Source organism: Myzus persicae, unplaced genomic scaffold, assembly GCF_001856785.1.
Source record: "Myzus persicae strain clone G006 unplaced genomic scaffold, MPER_G0061.0, whole genome shotgun sequence".
NCBI classification, from domain to species: domain Eukaryota; kingdom Metazoa; phylum Arthropoda; class Insecta; order Hemiptera; family Aphididae; genus Myzus; species Myzus persicae.
This window is the reverse complement of record NW_019102308.1, coordinates 894,756-918,163: the sequence shown is the minus strand read 5'-3', so window position 1 is coordinate 918,163 and position 23,408 is coordinate 894,756. Positions and strand designations below refer to the sequence as shown.

General features: G+C 26.8%; 2 protein-coding genes across 4 annotated transcripts; both read right to left on the bottom strand.

The window, feature by feature from the left end:
* Positions 1–1,339: 1,339 nt before the first annotated feature.
* On the bottom strand, positions 1,340–4,022 carry LOC111031826 (mediator of RNA polymerase II transcription subunit 20). 3 transcript variants are annotated; one of them, XM_022311929.1, is made up of 5 exons: positions 3,863–4,022; positions 3,599–3,638; positions 3,065–3,530; positions 2,703–2,813; positions 1,340–1,527 (listed from the first exon to the last, which is right to left on the bottom strand). In XM_022311929.1, the coding sequence occupies exons 2-5, from the start codon at positions 3,610–3,612 to the stop codon at positions 1,411–1,413; spliced, it is 708 nt and encodes a 235-aa protein (XP_022167621.1). In that variant the 5' UTR covers positions 3,613–3,638; positions 3,863–4,022; the 3' UTR covers positions 1,340–1,410. The 3 variants fall into 3 exon arrangements, with proteins under 3 accessions (XP_022167621.1, XP_022167623.1, XP_022167622.1); XM_022311931.1 differs by having other exon boundaries at positions 3,065–3,324; positions 3,388–3,530; positions 3,599–4,018; XM_022311930.1 differs by having other exon boundaries at positions 3,911–4,015.
* Positions 4,023–7,661: 3,639 nt separating this feature from the next.
* LOC111031814 (protein Wnt-1-like) lies at positions 7,662–21,612 on the bottom strand. The gene is made up of 7 exons (XM_022311918.1): positions 21,286–21,612; positions 10,968–11,100; positions 10,778–10,898; positions 10,507–10,667; positions 10,320–10,427; positions 8,613–8,884; positions 7,662–8,530 (listed from the first exon to the last, which is right to left on the bottom strand). The coding sequence occupies exons 1-7, from the start codon at positions 21,351–21,353 to the stop codon at positions 8,341–8,343; spliced, it is 1,053 nt and encodes a 350-aa protein (XP_022167610.1). The 5' UTR covers positions 21,354–21,612; the 3' UTR covers positions 7,662–8,340.
* Positions 21,613–23,408: the final 1,796 nt, after the last annotated feature.

The following is a 23,408-nucleotide window of genomic DNA, read 5'->3' as shown; positions in this document are numbered from 1 at the left end:
TATATTTTAAAGTATGTAGTTCCATTTTTTAATAATTTTAGTGTTGTTCACTTCATTATGCTAATAGGTTTTAATTCATATTACTGTATTAAAACTTCATTTATAAATTATGAAATTATATTTTACACTACTACATATTTTTAGTTTTTTCGACTGAATTAATTTATTTTTCCTTTTTATTGTAAATATATAATGCCATAAATAATATGATACTTATTTCCTAATTAGAATTTCAACGATAACATAAATACCTAAATTATTAATTATAAACATTTGGCTTCCTTGTGGTTCAAAATATTGTAGCAATATTATATTAAATAGTTTAAAATTGTTTTAGTGTAGAATAATACTCAACTTAATAATAATAAATTTATTTATCATTTAATGTGATAAATTATAATATTGTGTTTGCAATTTATTGTAAACGTATGTAATTAGTCAAAAATGATATGAATCATAAGATGTAATCATAAGCTTTTAGAAAATTGTAATACTCATAGACATTATTTGTATATTTAAATTTTTAATAATATTGCATTGAGTATTTATTGTGTATACTTTGATTATAGTGTTCATGTATAAGAAATGATCAAAATATATTCAAAAAAATATTTATTTTTTATTACAACCCATAAAAGGCTGACAAGTTTGATCTGACATGTGAATTTATAAAAATAAAAATTCAACTAGTGATAAAGGTGTTGTAGGATTGTATGAAGCCATAAATTATAAATAAATAGTAAAACATTTTTTTTTCTTTCTGAGAATTGTTTTTATTTTATTTTGCTCGTTTTTTCATTTTTATCTATCACATTCAACTTTCCTAAAATGTTTTAAGCTAATATTTTAGATAATATATAAAATTCGATAAGTCATTATGTCATCAAGCTTTTTGTTAATATTTTAATTTAAGGTTTATAAAAATAATTGCATGTATTTGTGCCAATTACACCTGTTATTTTAATATATACATTTAATATGTTTATTTTATTCCTACTTAATTGTGTATTCATTACTGAATAATTCTAATTAATTTTAAGTTTAATTATATTATGCATTTGTACCACAAATCATAACATTTTAGTAACATGATTTGAAATTTTATTTTATCTTATATTTATTTAAATTTGTTTTTTTATCTAATATCATTGAGTAAATATTGTATATATGATATATACTCAATGATAATATGCATATTGCATAATTATGTCAATGAGTCAAATAAATATAATTAAGGCTATTTAAAAAATGTATGTAATATATTACATTATTTTTCCATTATAAAATTGATATTAAGTAGCTAAAACTTAATTTTTAATTATTGATAATAAAAATATATTTAAAACATTTTGGCTTTTGTGAACAAAAAAAAAGATTATTCCACTAGCGTGTATATATTATACAATACATTTAAGGATTATTAGTATTATACTGTTGTAAAATTCCAGTGGCTTTTCTATAAATAGTTATATGATCTAAGTACTGTTGAATGGTGTCCAGTGGTTGAAAAATATCATTCATACGATTCTGAAAAATACATTATAAAAATACATCACTATAATTCAAATGTCAAATGATACAGTAAAACTTCCATACAACGAAGTCGAATAAGCAACAAAAAAAATTCGTAATATGGATGAATTTGTTAAATAGAATTACACTTTTTTCCAACTATTTTTAAAAATTGTATTGTATATAATATGTATATACTTCTATGCTGTACATGTTATGTAAAAAACAACATTAAAATAAAATATTACAAGTAAACAGTAAAATATAATATTACAGTTTAATTTAGTTTTTAATTTTATAATTCAAAAGATATAATTAGTGAGTTTTGTTTGCTTATTATTTTTATAAATGGTCCTTTTTTCGTAAAAAGTTTCTATATCATTAAGTTTTAAATACTGCAATAAAACTAATGAGTTTGCCTACCTCCGGTGTCTTTATCGGATATATTGTTCATGTACAATTTTAAAACTGTGTTTAAAATTTGATAATGACAACATTTACAAAACCAGTTTTTATCGAATAATTTTTCGTTATTTGGAGATAAATTTAAGTGTCATTAACAATGAAGGTCATGATTCTCAAAAATAATTCGTTAAATAGAAAATTTTGTTAAATGAAAGTTTGTTGTATGGAAATTTCACTGTATTCATAATAACGAAAGTATTATAAACTCCATTCTACCATTCTCTAAATTAGTAGTTCAGTAAAAATCAAATAAGTCCCATTTTTCTAATAATTATATAATTAAAATTAAATAGTGTCCAACCTCTAACATTTTGACTAATATAAACTGTACAATATACAAAATTTGTGACTCATGTTTCTCAATCGAAAAGTAATATTTGATCAAAATTCCTCATTCTAATTGAGGTAGTACATCAAACATTCCTAATTATATATTGTTGTGCCGTTTCTGATGGTAAATAGAAAAAGCAAAATAAGTGTCACCATATTCATTCAGAACCTAAGATGTGTACATAAAATGTTTTTCTTTGTTCATTAATTAGGTAAGACTTATAACGATCTTAAATTGATATCTTGCTAAATTAATACAAAAACATATTTTATGTATGAAAATTCTTTAAGGAACATAATTTTTACAAAAATAAGTTTTTTTATAATTAAGAATAACTGTATTTTGTTCCCAACAAATGTATGTAACTGTTTAAAAAAGTTAGTATTTTACTTACTTGAAAATAATGTGGCGGGATATTTGATACGCAAGATCCTAAAAATCCTTGAAGAAATTCTCGTAACATATCCCAACATAAGCCAAATACAACACATGGCCTATATTCTGCCTGAAATAAAAATTAAACAGCATTAAAACCATGACAAATTGACAAGTATAAATTATACATGAATGCATCTAGAAATGAGTTCCATAAGTTATATTTTACTATAATTATAAATATAAATACATAGATATTCTATAAATTATAATGAAACAATAAATTAATTTATGTAAATGTATAAAATATTTTATGAAGTTTGAACATTTCTTAATATTATTATTAAAAAGACACATAAGACAAATCACATTATTTATTACCTCTACAATTATGCCTTTAACATTGTGATTAATATTTATAGCACCGATTTTAATAACAAAATCGTTTAGCTCAAATCTTGGACCTCTAATCTCAACTTTTGATTTTTTAGAAGTATATACAGATGACATTTTTAACAAAAGCAAATCAAATAATGCATCTGCTACAACAGGCACAGTTTTTCCAGTACCATTATCAAGGATTGCAAACACTGATGCTGGCTGTTCCGAATTATGAAATACATGTAATGTTCGTTGAACACCTAGACATGAATTTTGTTTTAAATAATTTTTACCAAATTTAATATTACTATGATATAACTCACCTAATTGAGGTATAGATGCGTATGTCTCACAGTCCACAAGAAATGTTCCACATTGTTTGGCACCAAGTGCATTCACTCTTTTGGTAAGAAATTCAATTATCTGAGCACCTGTACGATTTTCTTTCATCGGGAACTGTTGTATACTACAAACATTCAAAATAAATACATACAAATTTTCTTAATTTCAAAATAAAAAATCTGAAATACTAACATTGTAACACCCATGTTGAGATTTGTAAAATATAAACCTCCTATATAACAAAATTGTATATTACATTTTACAATATTAACACAAGAGTACACATTTAAAACGCCGATATTTGATATAACAAAACTGTATTCAATATTATGTATGAAAATCAAAATTTCTAATTGAGTATTTTTGGTGCTAATTTTTACCAACTAAGTACAACTTGGAAATTATTCGGAATTAATTTGCAATAAAATGTTATTATTTGCCGCTGTTGTCACTTACAACTCAGTTAAAAGTGAACACCAAACAATTTCAAATTTTAATGATTACCCAGAAGTGCAGAATACAATATTTCTACTCTTTTCGGTTTGTTTGTTTGGTTACAAAAAAAACGAAAATATCCCCCGACTTGCTATGCAACACCAGTACACCACCTCATAGGGTAACCACCGGGTAAACGCTCTTATCATTTTCGGACAAATGCTTATCACTCTTACAACAAAATATGTACAGTACGGCGCCATCTAGGTCTGTGGTTATTGGTTATCGGTTATCAGAGCAATAGTCCAGATGGCTTACCAATATTATCCAAACCGTTTTTCCCATAGATCACGAATTAAGATATACGGTATATTATCTTAATTCGTGCCACAGATATATCATATATAATATGCAATTGTATATACCAGTGGTTTTTTAACCTTCCCAAACATTGCCTACCTTTAATATTACCTGTGTACGATATACCTACCTAATAATTACAATATTTTTTCGACGAATCTTGTGTATAAGTTATGGTAGGACTATAAAAACCAGTGGCAGTTTTGATACAACATCAAGGGGGGGGGGCTATTTTCAATTTTTGGGCCTCTCCCCACCATAATTAAAGCAATTCAAGCATTTAGTGTAATTTTAATTTAAAAAAGGACATGCAAAAAATATCCAAGGGTGAGGGATGAGCGCCCCCTTCGCCCCCCTAAAAACCGCCACAGATAAAAACAGACGGTGCATTTTTCCGGTTATAAACCTGATGTTCGGTAACCTAACCGGTAGACTGTGGACACAATTAATTGTTCAATTTTAAATTTACATTGAGTTGCCAAGCTTTTTTAATCAAAAACAAAAATTGTATCATACAATAAAATAACAATTAAAAAAGTTTAGAATATAAAATGTCTATAATTTGCACAAAAAGACCAACGGTGGATGGTGGAGACAAAGATGGACTGATGAACGACAGAAACTGAAAATTTTATTTTTCGAAAAGTCATGATGACACCAAATGTAATACATAGACCCAGCGTCACCTGTTTGGATGGTTAAAATCAAAAACATTCCTAATTTTGTATGTAAAACCACCTTGGGTAGCCGCAGTTGCGCAATTAGAGTTAAATCTTGGGGGTGCTATCATAATGTATCGTTCAGCAAAGCAACTCCCCCCCCCCCCTCCAACATGACATACTACCGTTATTTAGATTATACTACTGTTCACAATTGAGCAGGAAATTGAATACCGTTAATTGAAAATACAACTTACACATTTTTTTTTTTTATACTATATTTTATTATGCCAAACATAGTTTCCTATCAATACATGCAAATGTGTTCAATATTTTTTCATTACAATGTCATGAGCTAAGTCTCTCTCAATATTTATAATACTTAAATTAGTAAAGCGTTACTGTAGCGTGTTGCTCGGCAGCCAATTTTACAATCGCCTCATAAAAGAAAAACTTCGTTCGCATGTCGCAGAACTGACAGGTATGGGGTTAATGCAACCAGCATTAACTCGTAAAAGTTTGGAAAAAAATTTTTAAAAAAAATACCATAATTATTATTAAAACCATAGATATTTGAAATTACAAAGACATAGAACTTGGGGGTGCTTAAATTAAAGTTGGGGGTGTTTAAGCACCCCCAGCACCCCCGTAGTTGCGCCACTGGCGTAAATCTCGAGGACTCGAGGTAACGACAAACTTCGGAACAACTTTCCTTAATTTACCTCCCGGAAGTAGAAATAGTCAACGGTCAACCTAATTTGAGCAGTAATAACTACTGTAATATATCTACAACATTGATTCGACGTAACTTTTGAACACTTCCTAAATTTCAGCTATTTTTTTCAAACACTTGAATTCAGTATACTAATAGGCACTAGTACAATAGATAGTGCACGTATTTTGGGGGGGAAAACTTGAAAAAAGGGTGTTCGATAATGTAGACTTATACAGTTATACCAATCCAATTTTTTAAATAAACTTATTATTTTGTAGTTAAACAATTATAAAATGATTAATTTGTATAGCTAAGAGGAATTGAAAATTGGAAACTCTCATAAATAGTCCACACTGTGACCAATAAATCTAAAATATACATAAACACAGTTATTTTTTACAGATATTTCAAGTTAAAATGATTAAAACCAAGAATCACGATTCAGCTATTTTCGTGAGTACTTGAAACTTTTAGAGTAAACATTATTATATTGGCGAACACTATCTATACAGTATACATTATACGCACAATGACATTTTCAAATGCAATTTTTTTGGTGTAACTTAATTTAACCTTCCATAGCACTATCAGGGGCGTATTTTCAACTTTTTCTGGAGGGAGGGGGTCCAACAATTTTATAGGTATTAACATTAGAAAATTGTTATTTATTAATTGTTATGCTTAACGTCTTTGTATAAAACTATAAACACCATCTAAATTGCAGTATAATAATATAATATCAAATCAAAATTTCAATATCTCTAACCATCCTTTTTTTTTGATTCTGGGGATGGGGGTCCAGTACCCCTGAGAACTTTAATACCTAATAGGCAATAGTAAAATAAATTACTTTAATCTCAATTATATAATACAATTTACTTAATACCTAATATTATAGGCTGACGGACGACCTTCGCCCTACTTATACTTAATCGAATTCAAATTTAACACATCCATAATCGATTACGGTGATTCTCTAGACACCTGATGTACAGCAGAGCATTGCCCAGTTACCCGCTTTTAGGTTAGTAAAGTTGTTTGTATTACTGTTGATTATAATGACTAATGAGTAATGAGTAATGACCAATCACTATATGCAACTTTATGTCACTACAATCACTATCAATAATATACAGGTTCTTGATGCATAGAGTTTTTCAATACCTACCTATAACTTATAAATTATAATATAGCAAAATTTGTTAGTTCATCCTGTGAAGTTGTGTTTTACTATTGTCTATTACGTATATTATAATTATACTATTAACAAACTTAAGCTTTTAGATAGTTGATGGATCATTGATTGATTCACTAAATCTAGAATAGTCATTTGTTCATAAAATAATTTAGTTATAAATGAAATTTTAAGGTAATTGTATATGGAAATATTGTCACTTGTTGTGGAGTTGTGGTGTAATCTTCTAAATAATGTTAAATGGGTGTTAGAAACAAAACATTTTTTAACTAGTTAGCAGTTTACAATATGTATTAATATGTACAGTGTACACTTAAACTATCTATTACATTTGTACTCTATTTTTTTTTAAATATTTCCATCGATGTTACTCATTAACATTTAACTTACATCATTTTTGTATACTTACTCACTATATTTTATCAATAGTTGCGAAATGAACTTCAAATGTGAATAATTCGAAACGTTCAACTTCTCTTTCAATTATTAATGATTTACTTTCAATCATGTATATTACTTTAATAGTTATACCTATATTTGTATGTCATTCCATCACAAAGTTACATATATTCTATATGTCGTTATTAATAATAATATTAATAATAATACGGCTCGATATTCAGGAGAATATTTATAAAAAATCAAAACAACACGAATATCTCAAACTAATTTATTACTACACGTCTTACATTTACGTCATGTCATCATTGAAAATTAAAGTTCTATATTACAATTAACTCATGAATAAAATGTACTTTTCAGATTTTTAAATTATGACAAAAATATTAATATTATATTAATTTAAAAATTATGAAATAATAAAATAAATAATTTATTTTTCTTATATAAAAAAAAACTTAACTGATATACTATGATAAAAAAAAAAAATTAAACTCTAGAAAACAACTAATAAATACACTTGTGAGGTATTAATAAATAAAATGACTAAATACAATATTGAATAAATTATAACAGAAAACTATAGGACAGAAGTGGGAAGTAAACGTGCGCACTCAATATTATATTATAAATTATTAAAATAAATATTCTTATCATAATACAAAATATCTCAATGCCATATTTGTGCCATCATATATATGAACAGTGAATGTATTTAAGAAAGTTTAAATTATTTGGCAAATAAATGTCACATTTTGAAACTTTATCAAGTCATCTATAATCGTCAAACGATGAGTCCTAGAATTCTCATCACTATCATACATATCAGTCATTTTCTTAATAGGTAGGTAACTATTAAACCTAATTTCTACTGACTATACTTATAATATAATAGTAATTGTATTTTAAGAAAACATTAATGAAAGTTTTATATTATCCCGGGACTCAAAGAAGTCGGTAGTGACATTTTTTATTTTTACTTTTCAAACTCAAAACAAGTAAATCCTAAGTTCAATGCATATTAAAGAAAATTATACAAAGTAATTTGTGATGAGAATACTAGAATACGTTATTCGTTTAAATTGTATATTTTATATGGACAAACAAAGTAATAAATATCATAGTTTTTAGAGTTATTCGTGAACTCTCAATATCATTATACAAAATGTGATTAATTGCAAATATACTCTTCCTTTTTATACCTACAAATTTCGCAAGCAACATTACAACACCAAATGAATTTACATTTACACTTCTCCTCTACGTCCCTTAATCTAATTTGAAATCCTCTGTGACAACATAGATGTCTGCAGCCATCTAATCCTTGACATACACGATCATAAGTGCCCATTATGCTCAATCTGTATTAAAAAAAAAATATTTAATTAATATGCTTGTATCGTATACTGCTGTAGATATACATTTAAAATAAAAACTACTCACGATTCATTACGTTCACAATAGTCCGGGGATGTATCTAAGTACACGAGTTCCGTTTTATTGGGTGTTTTTCTGTCCATTCTGATTGGCCGAAGTTTTTTAATTTTCTTTCTCTTCTTTTCACCAAGTCGTACATGTGAAGCGCCTTCATATCTAACCATCAACGAATCTCCAATATCCCGAAATGATGAAAGTTTCATCCAACAAATGCGTACGCTACATGAACCTGACATACCATGACATTTGCATACTTTTTGCATACTAGAGCGAATAATCTAGAAAATTAAATGTAGTCTTAATAATTAAATATTATAATATACAAACATTGGAAGGCAATATAATTTTTAAACTATATTTTGATAAAATAATAACAATGCAGTTTCATTTGTATATGTCAGAGTTTATGACATCAAACGTAAAACTAATTAGGTACCTACTCTTAAACTTTAAAAAAAAAACAAACCCATAATTTAAATATTTATAAAAAATTAATATTTTGTTTGGTGCTTAATATAATTTTGAAATTTGAGACTAAAAACATATCATTGAGTACCTATTTGAATGTGACATAAGTAACACATACGTGCAATAAATGCTTATAAAAATAATAACAACAGCTGGTAATGTTGTCTTCATTATTAAGTTGAACATAAGTGAATAGAGCTTTATGTTGAACACGATATTTTAAATTTTAATAAAACAAAATATTAATAGAATTTAAATGAAAAAAATATGGATCAATTTATAATTTAGTTATGAATTTATAACAATAAATAATTTAGCACACAAACATCTTTCATTTAAAGTTTTTCATAATATAATCTATCATCTTTATAGAGTAAAATTAGTTTTTTAAAATAATTATTTAATAATATTTTGACATGTAGTTGATGTTATTTTTTTTCTAGAAATAAGGTTGATTATTCTCTTTTACAATCTAATACATTTGTACAATCAGTAAGTGTGATGGTATATACTAAATTGCTAAAAAATAACATGTACTTAGATATACTCTCGTTAATGGTAATGAGAAGCTACACGCAACAGTGCAGCACCATTCTGGAACTTGAGAAAAACATTCTGGTACTTACCTATTATTCTCATAAGTACGTAAAATTATATTATGTTAAATAAACTAGTTAACTATATTGCTAATTATAATATTACCAGGTACTTATATGGCTAGATGCCTGTATATTTATATTAGATATTTATGTGTTATAACTTATATGTATAATTCTTTCCTTGCCAAATCAACATAACTCCGTATTTATGTTACATATATATGATTTAACGCAGGTAACTACTAAGCAGCTATCGATCTATTTTCGTTTTGTAATAATATATTCTTATATAAATGTCTCACCATTTCATATTTAATTCACTATCTAATATTTTAATTTAATTGCCTTTTGTTATCATGTATCATGTATCATGTTATCTTAAATTGTAACCTTTGCATCCTATATTATTAATTAATTGTTGAACTGTTATTGCTAAAAGTTCTAAAAAAAAAAAAAAACTTATATGTATATCTACTATAATATACTATTACGTTGAAATATATATTTTATAAAACACAATAACATAAGTGTTAAGTGTATAAACTTTACTATAAAAATTGAAAACTAATTTAAATCCTGTAAAAAACATGTACAACCTATTTTTAAAACATAAAATTATATAGTAAAAAATGTCATAGTTTCATACCCTTCGACCAGCTTCGTTATTGTGTACGTTCATTAGCCCTTGAACACTATCGACATCTTCTATGGAGTCGACAAAATCCCGACTAAACTTTTCACCGAAACGTATATCCTATAAAAAATGATATTATAAAAGTTTAGTTTTTAATTGATGTATTGTTAAAGATAAAAATTGTAAAGAGAGTACTAACCTCTGAACATCCTCCCCATTGCCAATTCTTTTTAGCTTGTTTTCTTTGAATTTTATTGTCACAACTACATTCGTTCAGTTCACCTCTCGAGCATGCTTTTGTGATCGCATATGCTACTCCAGCCGATGTAATAGCATTCACGTATGCTTTTTCTCTACTTTCTAAATGGATATTATGTTAAACATTAGCATTGTATGCTAAAAATGTGTATATCCAAATAATTGTATTTAAAGTTTAAATATAGGTACATTATGGATTCAGTTTAACTTACTATATGATAATACGTTTCCAAACACGGATGTGTTATTTGAATATGTGGTACAATTCCACCTCTGAGTGCTAAACTGATGTTGGCATTCCTCAATTGCCATTTTTGTTCCACTGCTCACAACCTATGTGCAAAATGCAATATAAAATAACTATTTTTCAAATTCTTTTTTTTGTGTAGAACACTTACTTACACTCATAATTTTTTCTCCTAGGTCACACAGTTGTTGTTGTCTACTTCTCAAAAATGGATATCGGTAACAATTTTCTTTATGACTAAGCAATGGATTAAACTCTCTTGGTGGGTAATTTTGCAGTCCCAAATACCTATAAGAATTGTATTGAAAAATATAAATTATCTGTGACAATACATAATATTTTATACACGAGTTTATTATTTTTTTGTAAAGCTATGTTTTCAAAGTAATTGTTATGATTTATTGTATGCCTAAATGTACTATAGAAATAAACTGAAGTAAAAAAAAGTATACTGTTCGTTTAGATACTATTAATTGATTACTACTAAATAAACTACTCATGAACGGAAGGAATATTTTTTAAAAAACCCTTACAAAAGTCAATAAATTCTTCTTTCTGCTAAGATTCAAAATGTAATTTTAATTTGTCTAAACACATTTTACAAATTTACATACCTACATGGCTACATATATATAAATTTGTAGACCGTATATTATGTATCACACGTTCAGAATAAATCAGGTTTAGACTACAAATTACAATCAAAGGATGTTGAGTAAAACAACTTGTGAACCTATATAGAAACGGCTACAACTTAATCTTTAATATTATTCCATTCTATCATATTTTTCCTTGAATATTTAAACATAAAAAAAATGATCATAACTAAATGGTATTTTTTTCCTTCCAATTCTATCGAATAACATTCGAAATAACTTATGGGTGTTATAATTACTGACAACAAATACTTTTATTTAGCCGCCGCTATTTAATTTAATACTTCAAAACAAAAAAAACCTAAACGCAGGGGGCGTGATCTACCTGCGTCAAATTATTAAAGTAACCTAGTAATTATTAAGCCGAAACAGGCCACTGAACTGGCGGCAAAAAATCACAAAGTGTGTATAAAACAAAACTGACAACTTTTCTATTGAAATTTTTTTTTACGCCCAAGGCAACTAATAAGATGATCTATTATAATATAGGTATACTATTTACTACATCTACAGTATTTAGTATTTTTTATGACGTATATTAGTTATATTTTATATGATATGTATTCTACATTAATTAAAAACGACACTATACAATATATAATTTACTAACAATTTATAAATTAGGAATAATATGATGTATAATGTATATATATTATATACTGAAATTATAACTTATATATTATAGTAAATTAGTATCTCATATATAACAACTAAGTATGTATTATACAATAATTATATAAATTATATTATACCTACACATATATATGAATTTTAAGAATAAAAACTTAAAAATTTAGTTTTAGTCTAAAAATAAAAATTCTTATGTCAGCGATTCGATGGTTATTTCATAAGGAAATCATAAACAAATAATTTTGTTAATTATTCGTTTTGTACCTATACATTAATATATAAATAAAAAATAATATTATATTGTATATTAGGTATATATATTATAGGTTCTGAACGTACTGTAGACTGGTTGTTTGAAAAAGTATGTATTATGTATCTATTTGTATATTAATATTTAATGTTTATTTAAAAATAATGATGTTTAGGTTGAAAACATGCACTTTTTGCGTTCTCACATACGCATAATGTAGGTACCCTGCAGGTAGTTCTTTTTATTGCGTTGAATATATTTAAAAAAGGGATAAACATATTAATTTGCCACTTGTAAAAACTCAAGTTTGAATGACATAAGCCGTCTAATAAACCTTATACTAATTAGTGCCCTAAAATCAGTGAAATCACCCCTACGCTAGATTTCCAAGTACCTCTAGTAGCGTTCTTTCAACAAGGGTTATTATTCGTATGTACGTCCTTATTAGACCTGCATATTGTTATTCTAGAACAGGCACATATTGTTGTGTTATGGTTGCCTAGTAACCCCTTGAATTCAGAAGACAAGGCTCCGCCTTTTTGGTTTCCTTTATCTGTCAATCACCGGCCATTTTGGCCCCCCGATGACATTCAACTGAGAAATAAAATCCAAAATCTGTGAATTTCACCTCACCTTTACAAAGTAAGTATAATTTATAACTGATATTTAATGTATGTAATACGGACATCAGTCCAGAGTAATAAATCAAGTATAGATGTGATAATAATCCGAATATATTACACAAACTATCAGCCATTATGTACCTACCTAATAATTATAAAAAAATGCAATTTCCTTATTTTTTTTTATAAATGAAGGCTACAAAATATATTTTGAACCGAGTAAGCGATGATTAGCTACGTTTTATACCGTTATGATTTTTGCTATTGTTTTTTTTACTGTGCATAAACATTTGTTTCTATAAAAGAAATGTTAAAATACTTTCTCACTCCACTCAAAATCTAAAAGATTTTCATTACGCTGGAAAAATGGAAATCATTTTTGGCGAACAGTAATTTTTAAACGAAACGAAAACTATAAGAAATTTTCAAAACATTTGGATGAAATTAATTTTATACAAATTGAATAACACTAATTCACAACACAACACTATTCTGCGCAGAAATGATTGGAAACTGACTTTAAATTAGTGTTATTTTATCTTAAATTAAAAAAAACTGTTATTAGTAAAATAATTATATGTTGACTTTATTTTAAATTATTGAATGATGATATAAATATTATTACAACCAAGAATCAACGTGTTCATTAATTAAATTACCTAGTTCTATCTTATTATAGGAACTTATAGAAGTAGATACCTATTTATAATTAATAATGTTTTTTTGTAGTTGTTCGTATTTAGTTCAAATAATAATGTGTAAGTAGTAATATTGCGTAGCCGTAGTGTATACATAAAACATTACAAAAGAATAAAAAAATATTTTGTATTTTTGTATTATTTTATGCCATTGTACTCGTCTAAATTCTTACGGTCAAATCATAATTCATCCATAATGCTCTCATTTCCATCAACATACTCATAAAAAAAATATATCATGACGGTAATATGACATGACAGCTGGAAGGTAACTTGAGAGTTTTTGAAACCTATTTAAGGCTCGCGGTACATGGGTTTTGTAGTTTCTTCCACCTAACTTCACCCAAATAACATTGGTGTACATTGCATATTATATACCTACATATTATAGTGCAGACAATTAACCGGATATCTGAGCAACTTGTATTTTTTAAGATTAGTAGGTACTAGGTACCATTATTATTTTACCAATTTATTTGAACACACACATATAGTAATACACTAATATCTACTTATATCAGGATTAGAAGATACCCTTATAATTAACAATTTATTGGCAAACATTTTTGTGCGGAATATTTAGATGAATAATGTTTAAAAATAAATGCAAAGATATAGGATAAAAGTGTTATCTAATATTTATTAATATTATACAAATATAAAATACAGTATTAAAAAAAAAAAAAACAGTTTTTAAACATACTGAACTATTTATCCTAAAATGTATGTTCGCTGCAAATAAATCATATGAATAGTATAATAATTAATAGCTCAAAATACATTAAATATTATGTATAATATATATATTCAAGCATTAATGCATAATTATATAAAGTTACTAAAAAAAATTTATATGAATTGCTTTAGACAGATTGTAACGTGAAAGAATTTAAATTTTTTAATTATTCAATTAATTTGCATATAATTTTCTAAAAGTATCCTAATGGTTTTCAATAAACTAAGCAGCAAAGCCATTTATATGGTAATTCATAAAATAAATATTTTAAAAACAAGGTTGTTAATTACCTAATAAATAGATCATAGGTATAATAACTGATTTCAGCAACACAATATGGAGCTCAAATAGTTTTTAATTTTAACTAGACTATTGTGTTCTCAAAAATTATATTTGACAGTAATATTAATAAAATATTAAGTACAATTATACGAAGCCCTCGGTACTATACACATCGATTAGTTAAATGCATGTGTCCTATACGGCTATACTACGTTATAATCTAAGTAAATTACATTAAAATTACCTATTACTTGTCTACACTCATATATTATATTTTATACCCATTACATATTTGGAAAAATAACAATATAATTGTGTACACATTTTTTATTCGACATTAGTATAATATGTGTTATAACGCATGATAAATATAAGATAAGCATGTATTAAATACATATTTTGTATTTACTTGTATACAGAATTCTAGATCGTTGAGTTTTTTTTCCTGTTTTCAATAGGACCATATAAATCATATACCTACTAATTATTTAACAAATTAATAATATTATAAAATATAAATATAATATTTATAAAACCATATTGAGGCGATTTTAAATTATGATCAAAGAATATTTTACTTGTAAATTGAAGTAATTATAATCACAATATACAACTTATTTAATTAAGCCATTTTTAAACAGTTTAGAACCGTACAGGATTTGTTAATTTTACCAGTAAAGATCTAAATCAGTTGTACACAAAATAAATATTGAAGAACGAAGAAGAATTTACTGTTTACTCGGATTCTATATCATAAACATGTGGCGGTATTTGTGATCGTAAAAGAACATATACACACATTAAACAGAAGTCAATAATATAAAAACCATACAAAACTTATAGTATATGTATAAGTAAATATGAAAACCGGAAATGTTTTTTTTTTACGATTCCTTGATTAATATAAAACGTTTGATACTTATCATGTGATACATTTTAAAGTTGAATTAAATTTTTTACCAAACACGGGCTATATGGAGCAGAGAATACTATTTATTTTCTATCTTACCATAGTATATCGTGTAACATTGTAGCCGTGTAACTTTTATACCTAACCAGTATCTTAATATGATATATCGATGTAAGTTTTAATTCTATAGATATATCCCGTGATTTTTGTGTAGACTACAGCTTAAAACTTATATAAGTTATAAGCATTAAAGGATAACAAATAATAACCAAGTGCAACATTTTTACATATCCATTGTCTACTACTCTTGACTTTATTAATCATGAATAAATTAACCTGACTATATATTATAATATAACAATGTATGACTCTGATCTTTCCATTAAAACGTATTAGAGCACAACAATACAACTCCAGAAAGTTTCAAAGTTTCTTTTCTAGATTTTGCCTCGAATTAATGAATTTCTGAAATGAGTTTAGCAAGTAGTACAAATTAAAACTTTTAATTGTTCAAAGGTTTATTAGGTGCTCGTACTTATACTTCAAATTTAGTTTAAAACTTTTATAATATATCAGTTAGGTTAGGAGTATTATTGGTTCAAAATATCTAAATTTTGTTTTTATCGTATACCTATTCGTATTACACAATTTGCTTTTTTTCATCTGGAGATTGGGGCTGATATTTTTAGCCAATTCAATAGTTTTAAAGCAATATGTACGAGTATATTGGAGGTATAAATGAGATATTGAAATAAGTCCGTGGTCTTATGCTATAGTTTTGTTTGTCTTTATTTTAATATTCATACAGATTTATAAAAATTAATAAAAATATTTAATAAATATATTTTCTTCTGTATTTTCGTTTCTTTAAGATGCTGTATGATATAGAAAGAAGTAACAAATCTAATGTCTCTAAAAATAGTAATTACTAATTTGAAATGGTTTTATGATGAGCTACATTTATAAATTATAACTATACTAGTGGTATAGGACTTATACCTATATTGAAGGTACTAGACAAAAGGAATCGTGTAATGTATCATAATATCAAAATAAATGTTCTTGTGATGTTTTGTCTTGTATTTCTATGTGCCCTGAGGATGACACAAAAAATATTTTTAGCAACGTTTCTGCCATTATACATTTATTCATAATTCGTAATAATTGGGAATTACATTTTCTAAGTCTTCTTGGTTTTTTCTTTTTATTAGTCAGGAGTCCTGACTTAAGTACATACAATTAATATATGTCATATATTTATTATATAAATAAATACATAATGATATACAACGCGTTCGAAGGAGGAGGGCTATACGGCCCTTTAGCCTGTAGGATGTACGCCTGATTTAGCACTTAGTATCAACTATTATTTATTAATTTTTCTGTAAAAATGTCCGTGATGTACTTTGTAGTTAATTCAGTATTTATACAACCAGAAAGTCGTCCTAAGTAAACGCCAAGACCACATTAAATACTCAGTATCTATAGAGTTTGTAATATAGTATTCTGGATTAACTCGACAAAGATGTACCTACCTATTTTTAAGTCTATATAAAAGGTTTATAATGGAACGACTTTCTACAACCTTCATTAAAAGGTACTGAACAAAGGAGAGGCAACTTAGTAACGTTGATTTAAAGTTTCATCAAATATTTATCGACTTTAAGTAAATAGTAATTTTTCTTTGTGTTTAGATCTTGGCGTTTTAAACGTTATAGTAATAAAGTTTATAGTAGATATGCCTATAAATGGATTCGACATAATTTAAAAGGAGGTATCTACCTATCTACCTATCTATATTCAACAATTCGTGCAGTTTAACAATTATTCATCTTTTTAACTTTTAAATAGCTAATACAAATAAGTGCGTTTGTACGATTGTGATAAGAGGAAAACATTAATTTTTTATTGAGTACAGTGTACACTGTACACGTTCTACTTAAAAATCAAAAACATATATATATAATATTATACTTCCAAAATTTGCGCAGATCTATTAATGGTTTTGCGAGTTCCTATTTTCCCAAAAGTATTAGTCCTCACTCCTCAACAGGATTTATTTTCAAATTTATTGGTTTCTGCTTGTAACACGTTCGCATCGTAAACATTATATTGTGCTTGTGCAATAGATATGATCCCCGCGTATATTAAATATTATATATATTATTATTATTATTAAGCGAGTGTGCTGTTTGAATGCGCCCGGTGGACGGAGGCAGCTAGTGCGATAATGACTATTATTATTATTATTTTATTATCATTTGCGTATATATATACATATATAGCACGTGGATGATATAAAATTTAAACGGCAGTGGCGGCGAGAGGCGGCACACAAAAAAAGGGGACGACGGGGAAACTTAATTTCACCGGCAAAACTCTGGAAATCGTCTCATTTTATAGTTTTCGCAACCTATAAATTTTATATCCCCCCCTGCCGACACCCACCACCGCCTCCAACGCCGCCGACATCGAACCCCGGAACGCGAAAAAAAAACGAATACAAGACCGTGCAGCTGCATATTATGCGCGTCCGTACACTGCCACGAGACCCCCTCCCCACACCGCCACCCCGGCCGTTCGTATCTTTATTGAAAACAGAAAACGGCACCCCCAGAAAAATGCGTCCCTCTCACTCGTAAACGGCTTTTGTACTTTATGATCGACACATAAAAACGACTTTATTACCACTGGCCTCCCCTCTTTATCCCGAAACACGCGCGCGGGCCGAAACTTTCGTTTATAAACGGCAAATCCGTAAAAACCCCGCGTGACGTCCGGCGGCGACGGCGGCGGTAACTCGCGCGAGGCTGCACGTCTCTCCTCGCAAACAATAGATAAATATCGCATATATTGTATGTATATGCATGGTATGCCTACGCTGATATCTAGCTTCAATCGTGGTTTGTCTTCATCAAACGTAAGCCACTTGTCATAAATGTGAGTTGTCGTGTTTCGACAACGACGAGTGATTTCATAATTTAAAAACTTTTTTTTTTTTAAATATATTAAATCAATAAGTAATTTATATGTACAGTTACAAAACGTTGTGATTTATCAGGTATATAGAACACAATATAATATTATTCATATGATTAACACAACATTACTACGAATAATGTTCCAAACTTATGATCATAATAATTAAATTTAAATAACATGTTAACTATCTTTTGGTATGATCACACTTCCATATTATAAACTAAATACTTGAATAATTACAAAATGGAATCAAATCCAGTTTCTCTATATCCAATCCGCAAGATAATTATTGATACGCAGTTTCAAAAGTGTCAAATCATAATTATTAGTTATTAGGAAGGTACTTATTTTTGATGAGTTTATTACTATAATTTCGTCTTTATAATAATGTAAGGTTCTCCCCACATATTACAATCTACCATACTTAATTTATCGTTAATAATTAAGTTTTTTTTTCAAATTATTAAATTATTAAAAATAAAAACCTTGAAACATATTTCAATTTTCACCGAATCCTAATACCAATATAATATTTAATTTTAACAAACGGGAACTATACGACATTTTCTCATAATCACATATTTTAATTAATTTAAAGGAAAAATAATATTAATTATTAAGAGACTCTGCGTAATGAAACATTGAAATTTTAAGAAATTAGACTTTTAAATGCAATATTGATTATTGAATATGCTATAGTTCCCCAAGTAATATAGTAAATATAGGTATCTATACCCTATAGTTGATATGTTTCTAGGTATACATTTTTTATGTAAAGTTTGAGCATAGAAATTGTGACAAATTGAGCATATCTTATAATAGACACTTTAAATGCACCGAGTAAATACGAATATATTTTAAATTTCAAACTATTATTGGACCTATATATATTATATAATTATGTAATAATTATTATCGAATATTATTATATAATTAGTAATTAGTAATAATTTTAATTTTAATATTTTTAACAAAATATTTTTATCGATTTATTTATTTTATGAAAATGATTTTTACAAGTGCATTGATTATTTTGTCTACGTATATGGGATAGGGTTCTGGGTTGGTGTTACAACTAAACTCTAAAGTATAAATAAACTAGACAACAAATATCATGTGTGCGTATAAAATATAACTGGATGCATAGATGATTTTAACACTCTTATAGTCTTATCTTATACAAAGTAAAAATAATAGGTACTTACAAAAAACATAACCACCACGGCTTATTTATTTTTATTTTTTATAAAAGGGATTAAAGAAGGTCATTTCCCGTAATGGCCAATGGAGGATAAAACGCATCACCTAGCTTTTTGTGTATCGGCTTGGTTATTCATCCAGAAAATTAAAAATGTATTCATTGGTATATTTTATGAACCGTACTAAACCATATGGCTCGGAGATGTCCACAGAATGTTTACTGGTTTTGAATATTAGACTGGTTTTATTTAACGCGTCTTAAATATAGTGTTCATTTTTTAGGATTTTTATTATTTTTACAAAAATGTTTTTTAGTTTACATCCGACAAAATAAAAGTAGTAAAATATAATGCGCATAACCACTTAACTTTCAATTAAAGCGAATGAACAGAATAAAATGTTTGTAAGACCTTTGGTTTAGACGCTATTTAGTGTAATTATAAACTCTCATAAATAAATGCTTTACTAAGTAATCTTATATTTCTGGCCGGATAAAATGAAACTTATTTAAAACAAAAAAAGGTTGGTGTTATACAATGTACATTTTAGTGGAATATATAATTAATGAAATTAACCCAACTAGATTTGAATTTAATACAATTCTTTAAAATTTGATTCCTTCTATGAAAATAAGCCAATTTTACTTATGCACTAGTCAAATTAATTATACATTAAATAGTGTCATGAGTTATGTTAGTGGTCTAGTTTATTAAAATATGAATAATTTTGAAGAATCACTATAACAAAATATGTATTAAAAAAACAATATCAATTTTTTTTTATTGCTTAAATTTTTTTAGCACCATGGGAAGACAAAATATAGGCGTAATTTAGACTAGCTGTGCTAGCGTAATTTATTTAATCAAATAATTCATAGCATTTATTAATCATTAATTTTCTTTTTCATCATTACTAACAAAATTTCATAAATATACATTTTTAATTTATTGTAAGGTGTAATAATGTCTTATGCATAAAAGCACAAAAATTAAACTTTGTTAGGAATTTTTTTGTTAGTAAAATAAATAAACTTAAACTAAATAGATAAACTATTTAATATATTTGTATTTTTCCTACTAAAATTAATTTGTATTCATATCTTCTCAGTTTATCCCACTTTTTATATGTATCTAGGTAATAATTAAAATTATAACAAAAAATATTCTTTTTTTCTCTATACAAATCAAAGTTGAAATATTTGTATAAAATAAAGTTTACGTATTTTTCTTCTAATTATTACTCAACTGTAAAATCTTTTTTATATATTTTTAATTTTCTGAATTTATTTTACTCACTTATAACATATTTTTTTTCATGCATCAAATGTGTTATAAGGCATTTAATTTAATTGATTTCACATTTAAATTAAATAAATATACAATTTAAAACGTTTGTCTTTAAAAACAAAAAATACATACATCTACCTAAATACTTAATGTATAATATTTTATAATTACTATGTGTTTAATATAGACTTAAAAAAAAACGTATTAAAAATAAACATACCACCAATTTGCTCTTGACACGTTGAAGAGAACAACAATCATAATGATCTGTCTTAAAGTGAGCCACATATCCGAATCCGATTTATTTTTCACAGTAACTAGACAAATTATTTATTCAATTTGAGATGAAAAATTATTTTTATATCCACCAAACATGTAGGTACCGCATAATAATAGGTTTTAAATAAATCATGGTTTAAAAATGTGTGATCGTATTATTTGCGGTCCGTTTACAACAGAACGAGAACGAGAACGAAGTACAAAGCCAGACAATCTAAACCGACCACTTGGGGATGCTTCCGGCAACTGAAACCGAATCACTAGCGGCCATTCCCTTCAGTCAGCCCTCCGACGCTATATGTGTGTACAATGTTTAATAAACTGATTATATTCGTAACCATACGATAAAAACATTTCCTCACATGATAACGAGTTGACACGGAATCATGGCTGAAACAAATAGTTTTCGTTATTTTAGTTTATAATTTTCAACATAATTTTAATTATTTAAAGAGCACATTTCGTGCATCTTGTATTTATACTCAGCCGTAGTTCAGTGGCTCAACTTGGTAAACTGGGGGGGACCCAATGTCACTTTTAACGAAGGTGCTCTAATTCAACTGTTTTTAGTTTTTTACGTATTTGTAAAGAAAATTTGGGATGGATAAGTGTTTGAAAATAGGATGCTAACATATTTTATGATAGGTATTAATGAATTTCCCTTTTTTCTGTATAAAAAAATATATTTTATATTTAGTTTCAATGTTTATTAGTTAATACTTTATTATACTATAATATATCACATATACTAACCTAACCTAAACTATTTAGACAAAAAGAAAATTATTACCTAATATACCTACACGTTTTATAAACTACTATTAATTAGTACCTATTACATATTATTTGAATTTGAAGATTTTTTCATTGAAAGAATTTGTCAATTTGTATTAGTATTTCATATGAAAAAAGTAATGAGTTAAATGCTCAATGGTATATTTAAGCACCAAGAGCATAACGTATGATTGACCAATGGTATTTCCAAGTATCAGGAACTTTACCAACAAATAATTTCTTTTTTATATTTATATTTTTAAATCCACAAGTTCGATAGTTACTAATTATTATTTTTTACACATTTAAAAAATAGGCCTTGTCTGTAAATTTCACCCACGTTGAGAAGGTACTAAAAATAATATTATAGTAAATTGCGCCCGGGATTTTTCGGTTTCTTAAATGGGTATAGTAAATTAAGCCCGTAGTACATTAGTGACCTTGAATTAATATATATTCATTGTATATAATATTTTAAATACTGTTGGTCATTTATTGGTGGATAAGTCGAACGTTTATAGATCGTTTATGAATCGTTAAGTCGCGTAGTTGTATATATAAAATATTAGAGTTCCAATCTGCAATTTACACAAAAATTAATAGTATAAATGAACCTTATGCATTTCAAAACATCACATAAAAATAATGGAAAAAATTATGTAACAAGATAAATCACAACTATCACAAAACAATGAAAACGTCGAAAACTGAATATGTGAAGATGATCTCATTATTATGCTGATTTAAAAAAAATTTATTTTTTCATATTTATTTATTTTTTTATCTCAAGTTAACCAAAAAATCATTTTCGGAGGATAGTGATAGTCCCTTAATCGTGGTGTCCACTGGGTTATGTTAAATTACTACATATTATAAAAAAAATTCTATTAGACGCAATTTACTACATATTAATTTACACCTGAAAAACACCAGGCGCTATTTACAATTTTTTCCCTTCGTTGGACGCAATTTAAGTTTGTCCAAAAAATCTATCATAATACGATTATTATCTAATAATTGATAATGAATAGCATCTTAAAGTACATCTTTAAGTATCAGTTAATTCAGATTTTTCAGATTTTTCTAATAAGTACTAAATTTATGCCCATCAAACCTACAATTTTCATGATTTTTTTCAGGGAAAGTACTTCATAAAAAATATCCAAAACGACCTCCGTAATGTACAAACTATACTTGTACTTAACTTTTAAAAAATATTTAAAATTGAAGTATCAATAACAGTTAAGTATCAATCATATTATGAGGATTTATCAAATAATAAATATATAC